The sequence below is a fragment of the Poecile atricapillus genome, chromosome Z, assembly GCF_030490865.1.
Source record: "Poecile atricapillus isolate bPoeAtr1 chromosome Z, bPoeAtr1.hap1, whole genome shotgun sequence".
Classification (NCBI taxonomy): Eukaryota; Metazoa; Chordata; class Aves; order Passeriformes; family Paridae; genus Poecile; species Poecile atricapillus.
The window spans coordinates 145,875,737-145,896,082 of NC_081289.1; the positions used below are offsets into that span (position 1 = coordinate 145,875,737).

At 39.5% G+C, this 20,346-nt stretch overlaps 1 protein-coding gene across 1 annotated transcript in view; it reads right to left on the reverse strand.

Moving 5' to 3' along the window:
- The window catches only part of KATNAL2 (katanin catalytic subunit A1 like 2), a 30,279-nt gene that overhangs the window by 4,621 nt on the left and 5,312 nt on the right, over window positions 1-20,346 (reverse strand). Inside the window, exons 2-12 of the mRNA XM_058864828.1 lie at window positions 18,468-18,634; window positions 16,399-16,435; window positions 15,864-15,987; window positions 14,812-14,907; window positions 14,155-14,253; window positions 13,307-13,384; window positions 10,115-10,213; window positions 9,467-9,530; window positions 8,106-8,224; window positions 5,915-6,006; window positions 4,272-4,382 (exon numbers count right to left, since the gene is read on the reverse strand). Coding sequence (XP_058720811.1) covers window positions 4,272-4,382; window positions 5,915-6,006; window positions 8,106-8,224; window positions 9,467-9,530; window positions 10,115-10,213; window positions 13,307-13,384; window positions 14,155-14,253; window positions 14,812-14,907; window positions 15,864-15,987; window positions 16,399-16,435; window positions 18,468-18,540 — 992 coding nt within the window. The 5' untranslated portion in view covers window positions 18,541-18,634. The remainder of the gene's footprint in view (window positions 1-4,271; window positions 4,383-5,914; window positions 6,007-8,105; window positions 8,225-9,466; window positions 9,531-10,114; window positions 10,214-13,306; window positions 13,385-14,154; window positions 14,254-14,811; window positions 14,908-15,863; window positions 15,988-16,398; window positions 16,436-18,467; window positions 18,635-20,346) is intronic.

The following is a 20,346-nucleotide window of genomic DNA, read 5'->3' on the forward strand; positions in this document are numbered from 1 at the left end:
AATGCTTTCTATGGCATAGCACATGATAAAGAAACCCAAAAATGGGCTCCCAAATCCCCACACAGGTGCCTGCCAGTCCTTAGCATGCCTGGCTGTCAGCTCTGCAGGAACAGAAGTGTCCCTCTCCCCAGAAATGTCTCGGTGTGGGACACCTTGTTCCAAATACACTGCTCCAAAAAATGAACACAAGAATCAGAAACCCAGGAGCCCAGAGGACAACAGGAATTCACTCAGCTCCCCCCTACCCCTGCTTCTGATCAAGGCCTTAGAAGTAAACACAAAAATTTGTTAATCAGCAGCTGTTGCTATATTGATATTACTGATATTTTTAGGCTTTTTCAGGTGCTGTCCATCCAATGTTCAGTGCAATTCCTTTAACAGAGGGTCCCACCCAGCACAAAGAACTGTTAGTCTCCTTTCACCTTCCAAATGTATTTTCCAGCTCAACTTCTTAAACTTGCCTTGCTTGGCTGGAAATAATTAGTCTGGCTGATAACACTTTGCTGTTATTTACCCATATTAATATCCACATTAACATCATCTGTGTAAAGAGGGCAAAATTCTCAGGGTTTTAGAGGTGCCCACGCAGGTACTCTAGAAAGCCTTTGCAGGTGAAGGACAACCACAGCCAGCCTCTGCAAATAGCCTGTAAATCCTCCAAAGGATGACATTTTCCATCACTCCTTCTGCTTCACGCCCCCCAGGGACACAGTTTGATGGGCCCCCTTAGCCTTGTTCTGTAAATAAGTCTCCAAAAGAAGTCTCTGCTTTGCCACAGCTGCTCTGTGGCTGCCCCACACCTGAATTGTTCAAAAATGCGTGCTTGAACAACCTGGGCTGGTGAAAGGTGTCCCTGCCCGTGGCAGGAGAGTGGAACTCGATGTGCTCTAAAGTCCCTGCCAATCCAAACCATTCTGTGATTCTGTCCTTCTGATTCTGTTTATCCAGAGGGTTACAGTGACCTGTTGGCTCAAGAGGGAAATAAAGAAACAATGTTTTTGTTATCTCCAGTGTTTAGGTTGTTGCTGAATTGTTTTGATCAAATGCAAGGTTAAGTGACATTAACCAGAGCAGAATACAAAGCTCTGAGCCAAATATTCTCTGAAAGAACAGCCAAAGGAAGTACTGAGAGACGCTCAAGAAAAGATTAAAAGAGCTCTACAGATCCATAAGATAGAAGACTTTTTGCAATTAACATTAGGAGGCATCACAGATTCACAGAATGGTTTGGGTTGGGAGGTAAGAATCTATTTGTGTGCACCACAACTTCACCCACCTTGAGGGTAAGGATGAGAAGAAAACAGCACTGCAATGAAAACTGAATTAAATCTGTTGATAAATTAGGAAACTATGTGATTAAAGATCTCTTTATTCCTTCACTAATGACACCTTTACTTTATTTAATAACATTTAGTAATTTCAGCAAGTAATTTGTCACTAGAAACACCTTGCAGATGAGCAGCAGAAAGCAGGGCTGGGCAGCAAGCACAGGTTGAAGAGGAAGATCTATAGCTGCAATGCAGCTTAGAGCAGTGTAAAGAGCTTTGTTTAGGCTTCTTTTCATTCTTCTAAAAGCAGCTTGGTACTAATTTTTTTTTTCCCCTGATCAATAAATATACATGTTAAACAAATCTCTTGAAATCCAGCTTAACAACAAATGCTTGCAAGAGCACAGGGCCATGCTGTGAAGCCACAACTTAGGTAGCAGTAGGTATTTTGAAATTTTCTTATGAAATACTCCTGTGGAGATGAAGTCTGGGTTTGACAGTGGGACTAAATGTCACCTAACACTCATAAAAATAATCTGTAAATATATATTTGGGATTCTAAAAGAGGTTCAAAACCTATTGACCTCTCTGGAGGCAGATAATCCCAAATTCCTCCAGGCTGGAGAACCCCAGTGATGTGAAAACTCAGGCTCTCACCAGGCTTTCTATTCCACTCAAACACCTTTCTAAGCATTTGCCCAGCCCCTTCTTTAGAGCATTTTCTCTGTGCTAGGCACATTTCCACCAGACAAGAGAAAAAGTCGAAAAGGAAGTTCTTAAGTCTCAGGTATAAAACTTTCAAAAATGAACACTTCAGCTGCTAATCTTGTCCCAAAACAGACTGACAGCTTTCATTCAGGGCAGGTCCCTCAAACCAGAAACCTTTTAATTTTGTCTCAACCTTAAAAAAAGACTCTAATTTTTGATGCTTGAAGGAAGCAATTTTGCAGAAATTAGAACTTCAGTATTATAAAATAATCAAAAATAAAATACAAAAAATACTCAAATTTGAATTCAACTTCCTAGAAAGATTATTGATTTTGTAAGGCAGAAACAGAGTAACAAAACACATGCATAAATCTCTCTTCATGGATAATTATCTCACATGATAATTTAAGAGAACACAGAAAGGTGCGATACACTGCTCAGAGCTTCTAAAAGGGCAACAATGCTGCAATAATGTAAACATTTATAGTGCATTACTAACAAAGAGATAAATGTATTAATACTGTATTAATTCTTTCAAACTTAACTGTCCACACAGACAGCAGTTATTTTTTCAGCATTTTCTTACACAACTGGAATGAAATTAAATCTAACTCAGCTCAGTTCCTTTTATACAGATACTGCAACAAAATGGGGTGGATTTTGCACTGATTTAAATTCATGAGTTTGTCCAAGACATAAATCCCTGAAACCAACACAGAGACTTTGCTATTATGGCTACAAAAAAAAAGCCCATGGTGGCTCTGTACTCACACTTTTGGGACAGGGTAGGCATCAGCCCAGCTTGGTACAGCTAACTTCTACACAAATTTTATGTGTTCACACCTAAATTGTTATTCTCTGGTTATTCTCTCATTTAAAGAGCCTGAAAACCCTGGACAAGACAAGCTAGGCTTACCTGCCACATGGGACTGATTGAAAATACTACCTTTCATTCTCAGTCAAAAACTCCACTTCTGTTATTTAATTCTATCTGCTTGATCCCTGGACCTTTGTAGCCAGGCCTGACAAAAAGGGGGTCAGCTGACAAGAGGAATAAAATATTAGCATAGACTTTGAGAACATTTGGCAATACGCACAACCAAAATGTGCATTTTTATGTTCAAAATAAAATATGCTGTAGGACTTTAGACGTTTCTATAAGAAAGCAGCTGTAGTTACACACCAGTGACATTCAGACTCAAGACACTCCCAAAAGTCTGCTGATCACAACCCAGAGCTCTCCAGTCACAAATAGAGGCTTTTCCAACATTTGTCCCCATGGCAGCTTTGTAAGATTTGTAAGATTCAGCCAAAAATCACTAATCTTGAAAAACAATCCATAAATGAAACCTGTGGGTTTGTGGGTGCAGAGCCCTCTCTGGTTCCCAGCTGGTTTTAGGTGTCCTGCTCTGTGTCTGTCACACTACAGAGATGGGCAAGAGTAATCTCACTGAACAAAGCACCTTCAAGTCAAATCTCAAGTTTTGCCATTTGAAATGCTGCTGAACTGCTGCTCACACGAGGTCATTCTGGGAATGCTCCAACAAATGATTCCCAGACCATGGCTTGAAGTCCCCTGGAAACAGGTCTGCTGTTCTCCTGTTCTCCTGTTCTGTGCTCTTCTCCATGTGAGAGGGGAATAGATTCACTCAGGTCCGTGTGTCTTTAGGGACAGGGGTATCCAGAAAGATCCCAGTGCCGTGAGGATCAGCAGCTCCTCTCCTGAGCATCCACAGTTGCTGCACTACAATGTTACCTCCCTTCCTCATCTCTCCAACTTGTCTTGTTCCCAACACACATCCTGCCCAGTCTGAGAACCAACATGATGAAATCCCACAGTTACAATCCTAAACTCTTTTCTTCTATACTAAATTGTGTCGAAAATAGTAAAGAATTTTGTCCCTCAAGTTTTTGAAGTCACATTTGATACCAATAAAATCCAACATTCCTATTTATGGAGTATCCTTCTAAGCACCAGATGTTTTAAGCCCCTTACAGTTCTAGGCTGAAAACCCTTCTTAGCTTAAACATAGTAAATAACTTGCCTATAAAGTCAAATACTCCATTTTAAATATTAGCAGCTGGTACGACCAGCATATGTTGACTTTATTATGGATTATGCTCATGTGACACAAATAGCAAGAATTGAAGAGCTTAAAAGTAAAAGCCCCAAATTAATCTTTAAATGCTTTAACCAAATATCAAGGCTTTTTCTGCAGAAGTCTAAATAAAATCTTTATCTGTGCTTAGAAGCTCATGAAAATGTATTCAAAATGTACTCTCTGGATCTCTTACCATGGCAGATTGGAAGCTGCTAAAACAAATACAAGATCATCAGATCGGGCCAAGCCATCCATCTGCACCAGTAATTCCGTTTTCATCCGCCGACTTCCTTCATGTTCACCACTACCAAGATTCAGAGAAATATTGTTTTCTCAGTGCATTAATCATCTTTATTTATACAGTGTCATTCACAGCAACTGAGCCCTTGTCAGAGTTTTGCCCCAGTTCAAAGCATGATTAAGCTCCATTAGCTAACATCTAAGCATTAAAATCAAGCTTTCTAATGATTACTTAAATGGACTCTTTTCAGTGCATTAAAGTGAGGAGAATTCACTATTACTGAATCCAAAGAAAATATTAATTTTTTCTTCATGTTACTCCTCATGCAAGACCAACATTTACTGCAAAATAGCTACGGCTCCAATTGATTGATTGACTGATTGATTATCTATAGCAGGGAATCCTTACAGTGTGATAGTTGCCATTAAATAACTGGGACACCTACCTCTTCAGGGTAGCATTTTTCTGTGAGTGAATGTGAAGTGGCCACAAGAAGATAAACCTACTACTGAATTCAACATTTTGCAAAATGTTCTATCAAAAGAAAACAGAAAAATACACCATACTGATATGAATTTAGAAATGGGGCAGAGACCACACAGAAAGGATCCTTCTTCAAAAAAGGAGAACTTAAGCAAAGTGCTAAGAATTCTGGCCCTGATACAGGTAATCTGTTTTGCAGACAACCAGCTGGAACTCTTGGTTCCAGATGTGAAGGTCTTGGAAAATCCTGGATCAAGCCCAGGAAAAACATCAGGACCTTAGATGGTAAGGGCTGAAGTTCGTATTTAATTACTTATTTCTGCAAAGGCATTTAAACATCAATGCCAAGTCAGTATTTAATAAGCACATGTAGAAATAAGTACAACATCTAGGATAAAAGTCCTTATTAGAATATATAACCCAGTGATGTTAATGAGAGCTTTTAAATGTACATATGAAGGACAAATTTGGCTCATAATTTGCATCTATTAAGTGAGGACGACTACAAGTAGCATCTTTACAATAGGGCATATAATATTTACAAATAGTAAGCATACAATATAGACATACAATATCTTATAAATAAAGTGACCATGTAATTCACTGTGCATAAAATCCCCTGTAATGGGTTCCTAATAGTTGCAACAATATTTTTGTATTTCTCTGGCTTTTTTCCCTGCCCCTAACCTTTTTAATGTGTTTTTAACTATAAACTGTCTACATCTTGGATTCAAGTAACAACATACTCCCACTCCTGCAACGGGAAGTGCTGACAATGCCACCAAAATCTGTCACTGATGAAAATGCCATTCCACTGTGTACACTCCCTATTACTCTGCTATGCCTGTCTTCAAAGTGTCACAAAATAAGCTGCTTCTTACTTACCTCTAATAATTCACCTGTTGTTTCCCTCACTGCTGCCCTTCATTCCCATTTCAAATCCCTTTAAAGGACAGCACAACTGGTTATAAAGCCCTGCACCTCCCTCCCTCCCTCTTGCTGTCCCTGTAGCCGCTTGCTAATCCTCACAAAACCTGTCTTGCTTCTCTGCTGTCACTGACACAACCACTGCACCTCTCTCTTTTAATCCCTAGAGTGGTCCCACCAGTTACCCAGGAGCAGTGCCTCTTTGACTCATAACTGACTCCAGCTCATCCAAAAAAATTGTGGAAGGAGCGTGGTACCGGGCGAGCTCAAACAACACCTGTCAGAGAGAAGAGTAAATGTGAAAGAGGTGCTAAGACAAGAAGGCACTGAAGTGAATTGGCATGGAAGATAAATTAACAGCACCCACATCCCAAGGGATATCTGCTGGGAAAATGCTCTGGGTAGGCTGAGGGTCCCTGAATCCTCACAAAATCTGAGAGGTTTGTAAAGGAGATATAAAGAACTCAGCCTTGTAATCCTGCCTTTATGTGTAAATCTTTCTGTCTAAATCCTATCAGAGTACCCTGAGAATAATGGGATAGAAGAAAATGATCCATCAGAGGATTCTGGGAACTCCTAAATTGTTATTGAGATTAAACATGTGCCTTTTGTTCTTGCTCCATTTGTACTTTTTTTTTTTTTTAAGTAAGGATTTGAGGGAAAAAAATTGCAGGTCAGCTGATGCATAATGAAAGAAAATGCACTGATTCTTTTGATAATAACCAAGCACTCTTCTTTTTTCGTGATCAAAACAAACATAAATTGCATGAACAACCATGATTAAAAAAATGGGCTATTAAGCTGAAACAAAAAATGTGGATCTAGTCTTTGGAGAATGAAAGTTCATCTAATTTTCCGTAAACATGGAGAGGCCTGTGTTAGGAGTAAGAAAACACAGTCAGTTTTTCTTGAGTAAAGTGTTTTTTGAGTTTTTAGATAAGTATCACTAACCATATATATTAGTCCAGCACTTTCAAATCTGGACACTTAAAAAAATAAAATTTTAAAAGATACGTATTATTTTCATCACTTTGAGCATGAAACACAGGGTTTAAGTTATTTGCCCAGAGTAACAAGTGGACCATGACCAGCATACAATTTCACTAGAAATATAATATATAAAATATAGAAAATCACAAAAATATGGTGTGGAACCAAGCAAAACAGGATGAGAGGATATGCCTCCAAATGACCACAAACCCCATATATACTTACCCTTCACCAGCCTCATGTGATTTTAGGACATAAATTCACATAATACTTTTCTTAGAGCTCTCCCAGTTCACAATCATACTTCATTTTTTGATGCTGCCATAAATTTAATTAAGGGTAAAATGCCACAAATTCAATATCAATGCTCCAGCATTGTGCTCCAGCAGTGTGCTGCAGCATGTTCACAAAAGCCTGCTGGATGGATGGTGGCAAAAACCAAACTGTCCCCATATATTCCTGCCAGAAAATAAAATTCCAGGAAGCTACTGAGATAGATGTCAAGAGGATCAGTAATAGAGAAAGGGAATATCAGAAGAAAAATATGCCATTTTAAAGGACAAAGGAGGCAGGACAAGTGTGCTGCAGCCATTGCCTACATTTCAAGAGAAAGTAACAATGCCATTTGCAGAGAACAGCTTGCTGTGGTTTCTTGTTTTTGTTTCCATGAAACATGTTTCATTTACCTGAAGTGCAGCCCAAGAGATGAGGGTAAGGCAGGTTAAGAGCTTGTGGCTTTCCACTGAGCTGCTGGATGTTATAGAGAGATTCAGATAGGCAAGGATGCTACACCTGAACCCCTAAATTTTTTTTTAGTACCAGAGCTGAGCCATGCACACTCCTCACTAGTTTATACACAAAAATGCATTTACCCATTTGGCAGAAAACCACCTTCCTTGAAACAACATTACATCTGCATTTGGATGGAATGGTCTTTGTGACAAGGGAGTTATTTTCCCACTTTGTGCCATGAAGAACAACTAGGAATTTGGAATCTGAATTACATTTTGCATGGTGTCTAGGAGCCAATCCCTGCAAAACGGATGCGAGGTGTTGCAAAGAGGTCACTAAGCACACACCAGTTTGGAACTCTGATTGTCTGACTCCTAATCAGGCAGTCAAAGATCTTTGCTGCCCTCAGAACACCTGCTCCATCTTACATTTCAGAACTGAAGTCCCACAGCAAGAATACATTATCAGATTTCTGCAGAAGTGATATTATTCCTTCTTTCAGAACTAGGTATGATCAATGACATATTTTTTCTAAATCAGGAAAGATTATGAGTATCAGAGGAACACTTGTTTTCAGTTCTGTGCTGAACCCCAGCTCTTCAAGGAGGAATGTGATGTTTGTTAAAGTATAATAAATGAGAGAGTAATTCTTACCCGGACAAGTTTTTCTGAATCACCCCTCCATTTGCTGACAATGGTGGATGCTGATATGTTGAAAAAGGTTGTATTGCATTCTGTGGCAACAGCCTTAGCAAGCAAAGTCTTTCCAGTGCCTACAACCAACAGTGTTTGAGAAATTCACTCTCCAAAGGAATAAAATGCAAATGTTTGAATGAGTTCCCCTCATTCTACTACCAGTCAGATAAAACCAGTAAAAAACTCATAGAATGGTTTGGGTTGAAAGGGACTTTTAAATGCCCATGAGACCTACACCCTGCAATGACCAGAGAAATCTTCCAGTGTCCCAGGCTGCTCCAAGCCCTGTCCAGCCTGGCCTTGGACACTGCAGGGATCCAGGGCCAGCCCCAGCTGCTCTGGGCACCCTGTGCCAGGGCCTGCCCACCCTCCCAGCCAGCAATTCCTTCCCAATATCCCAGCTGGGCCTGCCCTCTGGCACTGGGAAGCCATTGCCTGGCTGCTGTCCCTGCAGGCCTTGTCCCCAGTCCCTGGGCAGCTCTCCTGGAGCCCCTTTAGGCCCTGCCAGGGGCTCTCAGCTCTCCCTGGAGCCTTCTCTTGTGCAGGGGAGCAGCCCCAGCTCTCCCAGGCTGGCTCCAGAGCAGAGGGGCTCCAGCCCTCAGAATATTTTGTGCCTGTTTCAGGATTGTTTGGAGAAACTCAGGTAATACAGAACTCCAAACGCATTCTCCAAATCCTGAAGTAGTGCATTTTGAAAGGGTGCCTTCTGTGGCAGGAACATCTAAACATTCACAGGACCAAATGGACTTCATTGCAGAGACAGGCTTTGCAACCTGACTCAGGTGTTTCTTGTGCCCTCTGCTCCCTTCCAGCCACATCCTTGTGTCAGAGTGGGGCAGGAGGAGCAGGGAAGCTGCACCAACAAGGAAAACACCCAGCTGGAAGAAGGCAAAGCTTCCATCCCATTCCCAAACACAGCCCCTAAAAGCAGAAGAAAGGAAGGACCTTTTTCACTACAGAGGTAAGTCCATGGCAGATTTATTGACATATCTTAGCACCATGCCAAACTTGATTAAAATGGTCCAAGCTGAGTAAAAACAGAGATTTGAGTTTTCATTCCCCTGAATTGTTAGTGTCTCTGTAATTATGAGTACTGTCTCTGGAAGATTCGGGTATAAAAATAGCCAGGGCTCATAAGAAAGGCCAGGTTTGAGTGTCAGAGATGGACACAACCATCCAACATTCTCTCCTTTTAATTTATGTTCTTTCACTTCTGTTCTTTTTTTAACAATCTGATCTAACTAACAACAATGATTTGTCCACAGGATAAAACAAGAAGCAGTGACAAACACAAAGATGTGGTAAAAAGCTCCCCATACCTGGTGGTCCATATAGCAATAATCCTTTCCAAGGGGACAGAATGCCAGTAAACAGCTCTGGATACTGTAGAAGCAGACAAGAAATTCAGGGATTAAAAATGTATCATCTAAAACAAAACTGCAAGGCATTGTAGTCCCCACCTTCACTGCTCCTAGCACATCCAAGAAACATGAGAAATTTGAAGAGAGGCATAAAACCACACCAAAACAATGTGACACATAAGATCTGAGAAAAATACTGTATTTATTATTTGAATTCTGTTTTCAGTGGGGTTTTTTTTGTTTTTTCAAGTGCAATTGATGTTAATATTCTCTTCTGTAAGTAATTTTTCATGGAATTAATATAGGTCAATCCCAGCACTTCTTACAGTACCAATGGTGCCAAAGAATTAGACCTAACTCTTTTTAATTAACAATTAAAATTTTACAATTTTAATACTGAAAGTTATTTTTCCTATAGAAGAATCCATCTGCCTTTTTCAGATGGAACAGGAATAGTTCTGGCATGAAGCAGGAGCACCAACAGTTCTAACTCAAATGGCCTACAAAAGCACAGAAGTATTGAGAACTCTAAAACACCACTATAATTACAAGGAAACAAGCTAACAAGCCCAACACTGGTTTTCTCAAAACTATTTAGCACCTTACCTTTATGGGGTAAACAACTGCTTCCTTGACCAGCCTTTTAGCTGTATCCAGCCCTATAATATCATCCCACTTCACGTTTGGCTTATGGAGATAAATGTCCTGCAACACACATCACATCTTGTTAGCAAAACTCCTTCTGCAGTCCAATAACGACCTCTGGCAAAGTAAAAGGATCGACTCAGTGATAAAATAACACTACTGTTAAGTGATACAGGCTGCATTATTTAACCCTAGGGACCAGGGACCTCCCAGGAGGGAAGCATACACAGCAATCACTTCCCCTCCACTTCCCCTCCAGGCCCCAGTTTCCCTAATGCATTCCTACCAAATGTAGATGCTGAGAAAATCTTCCTCAGATCTGTTTTCTATTAGTTTGATTTAGGACCCAACCAACATATCAACAGCTATTGTGATATGCAGGTTCACCAACCCCAGTATTTTGTCTCTATTATGCAAGTATTGGGTGTTTAAAAAAAGTAAAAGCAATCATAGTTCAAGCAAGAATTGGTTCAAGTTTACAACCCTCAATGGACTTCATAATTCAAATTACATCTGAATCTTTGAGCTGTAACACCTCTTGATACTCATTCTTCAGTGAATTTTTCTTCCCTCTTTTAAACATGTTTATTTTGTAGTCACAAGATCCACAGCTCACTCATGTGCAATGTGAAAATACTTTGGTTTTTTTTTAAACTTGATGCTCAGTAACTTTATGGCTGCACCTCTTGCCTATGTTATTACCTATTATAATGTTAATACCTATTACTTAAGTTATTACTAGTGTTGTAAGTAACAGTGAAAAATTTCTATTTACTCCATGCTATGCAAGATTTTATACACTGCAAGAAAAGCTGTGAGAAACTCTGGAACAGGAAGAAATTTTCCCCCTAAGCATCTATCAAAAGATAGACGGTAATTAGTCTATGCCCTGAAGCAGTCACTAAATTAATTTCATTTAATTTGTCAAACTTTCCAAATCTTCTACAAATTTTTCCATTCTCCTTCATAATATTTTGTGGCTTTGTGTTCCAGGGGCTAATTGTTCTGCAAAAAATACCATATCCCCAGTACAAATACTCAGGATAAATTCTGCTCTCCAACTAAAATAGTCCACACAGACTGAAGAAAAATTATGTGGTTATATCCAAGGGGAAAAGTTGATTTAATAAAATTAGAAAAAATTATTTATATAGAGTAGATTACACTTTCCCTGTCTATTAACAGTGAATTAAGATGAATCAGATTTCTGCTATTAAGTAGAGACTTCCATAACTGTTTCCAAATTAAATTAGATTGTGTTATGAAATAGATATAACATGCTATTTATTTTTATTGATTTATACAGTGTTGATTACCATAGCAACTGGCAACCTACCATAATGGAGTACAATTCAAAAAACACACCAAAACAAAGGGAAAGCAATTTTTTATTGTTTTTTTGTGTTAATGTAGCAGCAAGAACAACATTATTTTAAAGGTCTAGCATAAATAAAAGACCAGACAGGAATTTTGAAACAAATGAGAATTTTCTTACTTTAAGGTTGGAAATTTCCTAAGACATTTCTTAAGTTCTACTAAACATCGAATACAAAACTTGTGGACCAAGAATTTTGGCCATATACAAAAATCAGTCAGCAGAAGTCTTCCAGGATTTTTAGAAAGATGATTATAAGTAGGTTTACCCAAGCTGATACCACTCATGATGTTTATATCCAGAAAGTCACAACAGCACCAAAGACTGTGGTGCTATGAATCCTTCTGGATGCGCAGCTCTTCCAAAAGTGGTGGATGCTTTTTGTGGATTGCATTTGTGTGCTGTAGCCACGGATTCCCAGCACACCAGGGTTTCTTTGTTAGGCTACACCTGAACCCAGGAGTGAAATGAAATGCTGCTGACAGTGCTTTGGTTCCCTCCAGGGATCAAGCTGCCCGTCCTGGAAGAATCCTTAAGTCTGCCCTGGGATATGATGCATTATTGATGCTGCTGTGGCAGTGCTTGCAGAGCCTGCAGTTACAGCATCTCTCAACAGCACTGTGTGAGAACACACAGGGAGTGCAGACCCTGCAGGCTGCACAAAGCAAGGCACAGGACAAGAACTAGGAACCAGTGGCCCCTGGGCTGTGGCAGCCAGGTGTGACACAGCCCCAGGGCAGGGCCCGTCCCCTGTGCCAGCCTGGGACAGCTCTGGGCCCCTCAGCACAGGAGAGACACCGAGGGGCTGGAGCGTGTCCAGGGCAGGGAACGGAGCTGGGGAAGGGGCTGGAGCCCCAGGAGCGGCTGAGGGAGCTGGGAAAGGGGCTCAGCCTGGAGAAAAGGAGGCTCAGGGGGCCCTTGTGGCTCTGCACAAGTCCCTGGCAGGAGGGGACAGCCGGGAGGGTCGGGCTGTGCTGCCAGGGAACAGGGACAGGAGGAGAGGGAACGGCCTCAGGCTGGGCCAGGGGAGGCTCAGGGTGTGTGTCAGGAGCAATTCCTTCATGGAAAGGTTTATCAAACCTTGGCACAGGCTGCCTAGGGCAGTGGTGGAATCCTCATCCCTGGAGTTTAAGAGCCGTGTTGATGTGGCATTTGGGGACATGGGTCAGTGGTGGCCTAGGCAGTGCTGAGGAAATGGTTTGACCTGATGACCTTAGATGGCTTTTCCAACCTAAATGATTCTCTGACTCTAAACCATGCAGGAATACCAGGGTTTAATAATAATTTTGCTAGATGCTATCTACTAGATTCATTCAGCATTCAGATACTGCAGTGATACTGGCACACCATCCACACTCACTACAGCTCTGTGCCTGAAATAAAAACTTCACCCAAAGGGTGGAATCAAGGTTTCTCCCACCATCTGATCACAGTTAGATAAAATATTAGGTAATAGTTGGTTTTAGCTAATATATTTAAATCTCTCTTTCCAGTGAAGTACTGTACTTCTTTTTGTAGCAAATAGGAAAGCCATGATTAAATTACCTGTTCCTCATTAGAAAGGAACGGTCTTAATTATTTCTTCCCACAGAAGTGCATCAGAAAGAAACATCATTACACGTAAAAAAATGACTTGTTGGAGAGCTACATGGAGAGAAAAATAACTTGCACATTCGAGAGTAAATTCTATCAGTGACAGTAAAAAGAAACAAACAGCATTCCCAGATGACAAAGATAACCAACATCTCTCTGCAACCAACATGGAGATCTGCTCTTACTTTGCTTACAACCATTGCAAGCTCCCTCATCTCACCAGTCATGCCAATAAAAGCACTAAGAGGTTTCAATAATCGTTCCTAAAAGAGAAAAACATGAGTTCTTTTCAGACTGCAAGTATTTTTAGACAAACTATTAACTACTTTTTAAAAAACTGATACATTGTCGTAATATCAACTTTCAAAGCTGCAGAAAAATGTGAAATAATAAAAAATTTTAAGTAAATCATGTTTGCAGAAAGTAATCTTTTCCTCTGACACAATGTAACCCAAATCACCATTAAAATGAGCTCTCTTACTGCACTTAGAGTTTTAAATATGCCCTACATAGATTAAGAAGAATGAAAAATGTAACTGTAGGTCACTGTTCTGTCATATTTTCTTTTTGGATAGTTTCTTCCAGTGTAGCAAGTTGCCAGGCACCACAAAAGCTGGAGGCACTATCTGAGAAGTTCTTGCTTGTGTCTGGAGTGTTTACAGAAAATTTATCTCAACCATTGAAATTCTGTTTTTGTCTCAACTGAGGCAAATGCTGAAGACATACTGAGCTGAAAGCAACCAGGATTTCACCACCAGAAGTTCTGCAGGTGTCTGCAATTTATTTTTTTTTTTCATAAGGTCTCATTTTTACTTGTTGCCTGGTTTCATGTTCAGAATAAACAACTGTCATCAAATTAGACCACTATCATGTATGAGTGTCCCTACAAGGAGGAATACACCTCTCAAAAAACCAAGGTTGTTTTTAGCACTTGGGAACAAAACCAACATTGTTGCAGTATTTTATTTTGTTCCTGGTTGTGCAAAACTCAAGTTCATATTGACAGGATGAAAATATGAACAGAAACACCTACTGATGGATCTGGATCACTATTAAGGCTGTTCAAGGGAATTCCATCTGGTGGCACTCTGACAGCATCCTGAATCATCTTGTGGAAGTCAATTATTTGGCCCTAAAGGAGAAAAGGAGAAAAAAATGTTGCTGTAGGCTTTACCACGGTGGTAGCACTACTTTTAAAAATACACTGGAGCAAATTTTGCTAGCAATTACAGCCTTACTGCATATACAGTCTTAATTATGGCAAAAAATTGACCCCAAAAACCGTGCTAGCAATGGGGATAAAACACACATCTCAGTCAATTCAATCACTTAACTGCAAAGACTTTCATTACCTCATTCAGAAATTCAAAATTTGTCCTCAGTCTTACTTATTTACCACTGGGTTTTAAAAAAAAAATATTCCCTTCTGAATATGTTTGAAGTAGTATTTAATTCAAAAAGTGCCTCCTATACAAAGAATTATAAAACTTTTTACACAAAAGTATAAAATTGACTCTTCAGCTGACTATAAACATTTTATGTAAAAATAGACAAAAAACCCTACCGTTTGATATTTTTGAAAACAGACAAAAAAGCCATACTATTTGATATTTTTGAAAACCTCTATTTTATTTTATTTTTTTCCACATACATTTTTCTCTGATAAACCACATACCAGGTTTCCACCAACCTTTCTTGGGTGAGAGCTGTCTCCTCCAGTTTTGCTGATTCCTGAGATGGTTAAGCCAAAATTGGATTGATCCAGAGTATCTGCACCATCACTATTCTAAAGAAAAATGCCTTTTAAAACAGATGTGTTGCCAAATAAATGGACTGAAGATATTACATTATAGGTATCATTCCATCTCTTCACACAGGCCCAGATGAAGTTCCAAGAGAAATATTGATCATTTAAACACCACTGTACACTTAATTAGACTTCACTTGACTGCTGACAGCAGTGAAAGCCATGGCTCTGGAGCTCAGCAGTGAAATTATTCCGTGTACTGAACAGAAAACTGCATTTTATGTAAGAAGCAACTCTTATGAACAGTGGAAATGACAGGCACAGCATGTCAGCTCAGAAATGAAGAGCTGTTTTAGGATTATGTATTCACTTCACAGCAGTTATTGGTATAAAATTCAAAAGGCAATGTTATGGGGTATTTTTAAGAGTAGCAATAGGCCAGAGAAGAGTTCCTCTTGATGCAAAAATATAGCCAGGCCCTTAAAAAAAAGCTATAATAGACACAGTGCTTGCCCACCAACCAGCTGTTCCTGCTCCACCCCCTGTAAAGGGATGATAATAAAGTAGATTTCACAGCAATCTCACCAAAATGAGACTCTCAACCTGAACATTAGAGAGCCAAATTACTCCCTCAGTCTCAAAGAACTTATGCACTGTGAAGATGCTTACAATTTATACCAGACTTACTTCTTTATTTGTTTGTTTTGCTTTCTGCCACTAGAGGATGAATATACTGTTATTAATGGAAAAACTCTGATTGCTTTCAGTATAGGCTGGATTATATGCCTCCTTTTCCTCTAATTTTTGCTTATGACTGCCCCCAAACTCAGTGCCAGAAATTCTCTCTGAGTCTTGTACCTATAATTCTTAAGTGACATAATTAGTAAAATCCATTAGTTGCACAATTATTAATTGTGTAACTCCCATCCTCTTGCTGCTTACAGATTCCCCAAACAAAATCACATTACTGCTGCCAAGATAAAACATGTTTAAACCTGTCTGGTGCTCTCCTTGGTGGAGGATTTAGGTTTTGCTGTACTTCCAGATGAAGTTTTTGACACTGGTTGTTGCACTGTCTGTTTTTTGACCCTTGGTACATTCTGAGAAGAAGTTGCTGTCCTAGAATTAAGAAAAATAATGCAAGACTTCCATTAATTTTTTTTTCTTTTTTACTTCAAAATACCAAAATATTAAAACCCAAAGTTTTCAAATAATGCAGTTTTAGGCTAACCTTGCTCCCACTGAAGTTCTGGTGTTCATTTCAATCATAGCAGAGTTCAATTATTTTTTCAAACACCCCACCCCACTTTATCCACACTGCAGAAGCTCTGTAAATTATCTGCCTCTCCATTTGGGAAATAAGTCTTTAGTTTCCTCTAACACATACAGAAAAATGCACCACACAGTCAGGAGTATGGCTTTAGGTTTTGGTACTCCTCTGGTATCACAGCATTATCTTAATCACTGTGCATATTTGCTTTTACTAGGAAAATTTTCTGCCCAGAAAAACACCCCACACATATCTCTCACCTTCTTGTTCTTCCTCCACTTCTCAGCTGTTTATCTTCTGCTGTGGCAAAATTAATATTAAAATGGAAAATAATTAAGGATATAAAAGAGGGCAATTTGAACCTTTTTTTTCCCTTTAAAAATATTTTAAGCACACAATAATGACCTTGGAAACAATAATGCATAAACAGGAACAGTGTGAGTATAAGCACTGCAAGCTTGGAAAAATGTATTGAAAACAAACTGGTGTTGGTGAGAGTGGTTTTGCTTCAATCTTTTTACATTTTAGCTCATTCAATCTTTGGTTTCTCTGTTTATATTTTGAAACCAGTGTCATGTTCACAGTAAAGTGGACACTACCAGAAATTAGATTAAGTACAATAATTTAATATATCACACAGAATGCTTATTTAATGCTAATATTTTTTTTATTGCTGAATTGGGAAATATGAATTTGCCTTACTCCTCTGAAGAGGAATCAAGTTCAACATAACAAGACAGAATAAATGTCACATTGCAATAGTGGTTATCAAACTATGTTATCTTTTGCACTTATATAACTTGAAACAATGGCTGTCAAAGGAGAGCTTTTTTCCCACAAAATGTCAAACTCCCAAAGCCCAGATGTGAACTCATAAAACCAAGGGTTTATATGCTACCAGCATGCCCCTGGTTGCTCCAAAACAAATCTCCTTTCAGTGTTCCCTGTACAATGCTCAGGATTCTCACACACTTGCATAAAATAATCTTTCCCAAAAAACTCTTTCCCTGAGGAGCTTGGGAACATGGTGTGTTTAGGGGCAGCAGAGCCCATGGAACAACCTGTAATCTCGTGGGTGTATCTGCAACACTTCCAACTGGAATTCAGCATGGAAATGACCAACTTGTTACTTGTAGGACTTGCCAAGAGTGCTGCAAAGAATTCAGTAGGAAGGAGCACCATACCAAAGATTTTGTTTAGACATCCAAGTCTGGCCACGGGCACAATTTAGGGCATGGTACAAACTGCGTGCAGTGCAGGAAAAGAGGCTGCTTACCCTTTAGGGAAGAAGGATGATGCCTCCCTGCCAGCATGGTCACAAATCTGAGCTTACGTAATAGCAGACTACTCCATGCCCATTTTACTGACCAAAGAATGCATAATGAAAACCAAGAGTGGGTTTTGGGGAATTATGTTTTACTTATACCATGGATACAGCTTTGACTAGTGTTCAGTTTTACTATGATGTGAAAAAATACATTTTTTGTAATATATTATTGTAATATATTTTCATTCTCAACTCATAACAAGTCTTTTTTTTGTCTTGTCCTGCAGGGCTGTTCTTTCTCTTTACAGTGACAATACATCCAATACATCCAGTGTTCTTTCTAGATGTACATGCCTTTTTCAAGCAAATAATCACTAAACTATTTAAGCTGGAAAACATGTCAAAGACCATCCAGCCCAATCACACTCCCACCCCTGCAGTGGCCACCACTGATGCACATCCCTGAGTGCCACATCCCCGTGTTTTGAACACTTTCAGGGATGTTGCTTCACCTTGAGCAGTCCGTGCCAGGGTTTGACAACCCTTTCAGTGAAGAATTTTTTCCTAATGTCTAATGAAAACCTATATCCTTCAAGCTCTTCATCACCTATTCTCATATGTTTGTTCTTATGGCATCTCCAAGTTACATTTTGTGCTCAAGTACAAAACCATTCTGCTTCTCAGGGTCGTAACAGAATGCTCTGATTTGACTTTTCTGTATCATTTATTTACTATTCTCTCCCCATGAGAAGCAAATGGATAAATATATCTTTGCCATAGTGCTTTGTACTTAGCTGACCTTTTCCAATACCAAAGCAGCTTTCAAAATACAGAAAAATGCCACTTTCTAGTTCCTTTATATAAAGAAAGAAGGAAAAGCAGAAGGGGCCAAAGCCACATCTCTCAGTTCTGGTGCCTTGTGTGCTAGAACTACAGATCTGCAACTGTAAGGGTTGGAATTTTAAATGCTGACATACATGACAAGAGCTGTGAGCATAGCAGGGAAATACAGATTTTAGACTTTGGAAACAAAAGCTTTCTTTTTGGAACAGGGCCACATACCAGTCTCCAGGACCTTTTTGGTAATTTTAGGATACTTTTGAAACTTTACGAAATAGTAGCTTTCATATTCCATCAAAATTGTCTCAAGATCAATGTTGTCACAAACTTCAAAGCCACGTAAACCTAATTTTGTCTCTTGCTCCAAAGCATTTGCAGCATCAACATATCTGGCAATTTAAAAACAAAACAAACACAGATAAAAAAAAAACGAGAGTCATTATCTTTCTCTGATTTCTGAGAGAAAAAGCAAACAATGGCAGTAGTAAGCATAGGGTAACTTTAACCTGTCCACAACCCTATTTTTATAGTAGAAACTCAATTTTAATATGCCTTGCTGGTTGATCTAAAGTATTTTTAAATTTTATAGAGATTTTTTTTTTTTTTTCAGAAACTGAAACAAGTTAGCAAAGCAAACTGCAAGGATACCTCATAGTAGTTTGTCAGTTCTCTCTTCAACCCAAAGGCCACACTGTCCATTCAGCCAATAGAGGACAGAAAGATGAGGCAGTACCAGGTCAGATACACACAATCCCACAAGGCTAGAGCACTATTATTTAAAACACATACCCTTCCTTGATTAAATAATGCAAAATTAGAATGAGGAGATTTTTCCGACGAGCTTCTGTTCGCATCTCCTCCTGTGAATTAAGATAGAACTCTAGATCAAATGTAATATTCTCTTTATTGCTGTAAACAGCATCTAAATGTAGCCTCTGGAAACAAACAAATTAACACAACAGCATGTAAGAACTGTAAAACAACTCACTGTTAATAAACACAAGGAAAGTGGCTTTCAATCTAATTTTTCTTGCACATTATTAGGGCTACTGGATGGGTAGAAACCTCTTCCTAGAGAAGAGGAAATTACTTTAGGGTTGAACAAATAACTTACTTCCCTTAGTATGGTTATGGCCCCCAACATGTTCAGACTGCTGTGAATTTCAGGGCAGGACTCTTGCAGATATCAGTGCTTCAGGGACAGTGAAAGGAAACCTTGTGTTCCATCCTGGCTGTGTCCTTCCCTTGCAACCAGAAACCTGCTCTCTTCCTGGAGAAGGGGGGCTGGTGAACAGGTCTGGCATCTGCATGACTCGACTACAAAGACCAGCTGTAACATCTCCCACTTCATAGGCTTTGATGTATAAACACAGCAAATTAAACACAGACACTGGGAAAAATTAGTGGATTGTGATAACACGAAACTTGCACAGTTTTAACACAGGACTGACCAAAATCAGGACTCAGCGTGAAGAAATGTCAATATGGAGTCAGTCCCATGGATGTCTTGGACAGATTGGAGAACCCAAAGTCATTCACAAATGGTTCAGCAATAAAAATAAGGCAGCATAAAACATCCTTGTCTTCACTCAGTGAAGCTTCATCTGAGGGATTATCAGATGCAATATCAAGTAGAGGATAAGGGGCAGTGGAAGAAGAATCATGGAGGATGATGGAATAAAAACTTACTCTGATGTAACATGCCATATATGCTCAGTGTCTGCAGAAAATTTCTGAGATTTTCAGGTTATAACAGAATTTGCTACAACGAAATCTCTAGAAATCAGCACATTGCCTTTGGTCTGTCTCACTAGCACTTGAAACTTGAAACTTGACCACAGGGAAAGTAGGTATGGCCAAACACACATTTAGGCAAATTAATGACTTCACTTCTCTTTCAGGTTGGGACGTGTTGGGATTTGGACTCGATGATCCTCATGGGTCCCCTCTAACTTGAGGTATCCTGTCTTTCCTTTGATTCTGTGATTATTTGTGAGGACCCAGTGTGAACATGAAGGAGTGGCACTTAACAGACAGGGAAAGAGCAGCAATTTCTATTGCTTGCACAGCACAGATCGCACTGCACAGTAAAGCTACACAG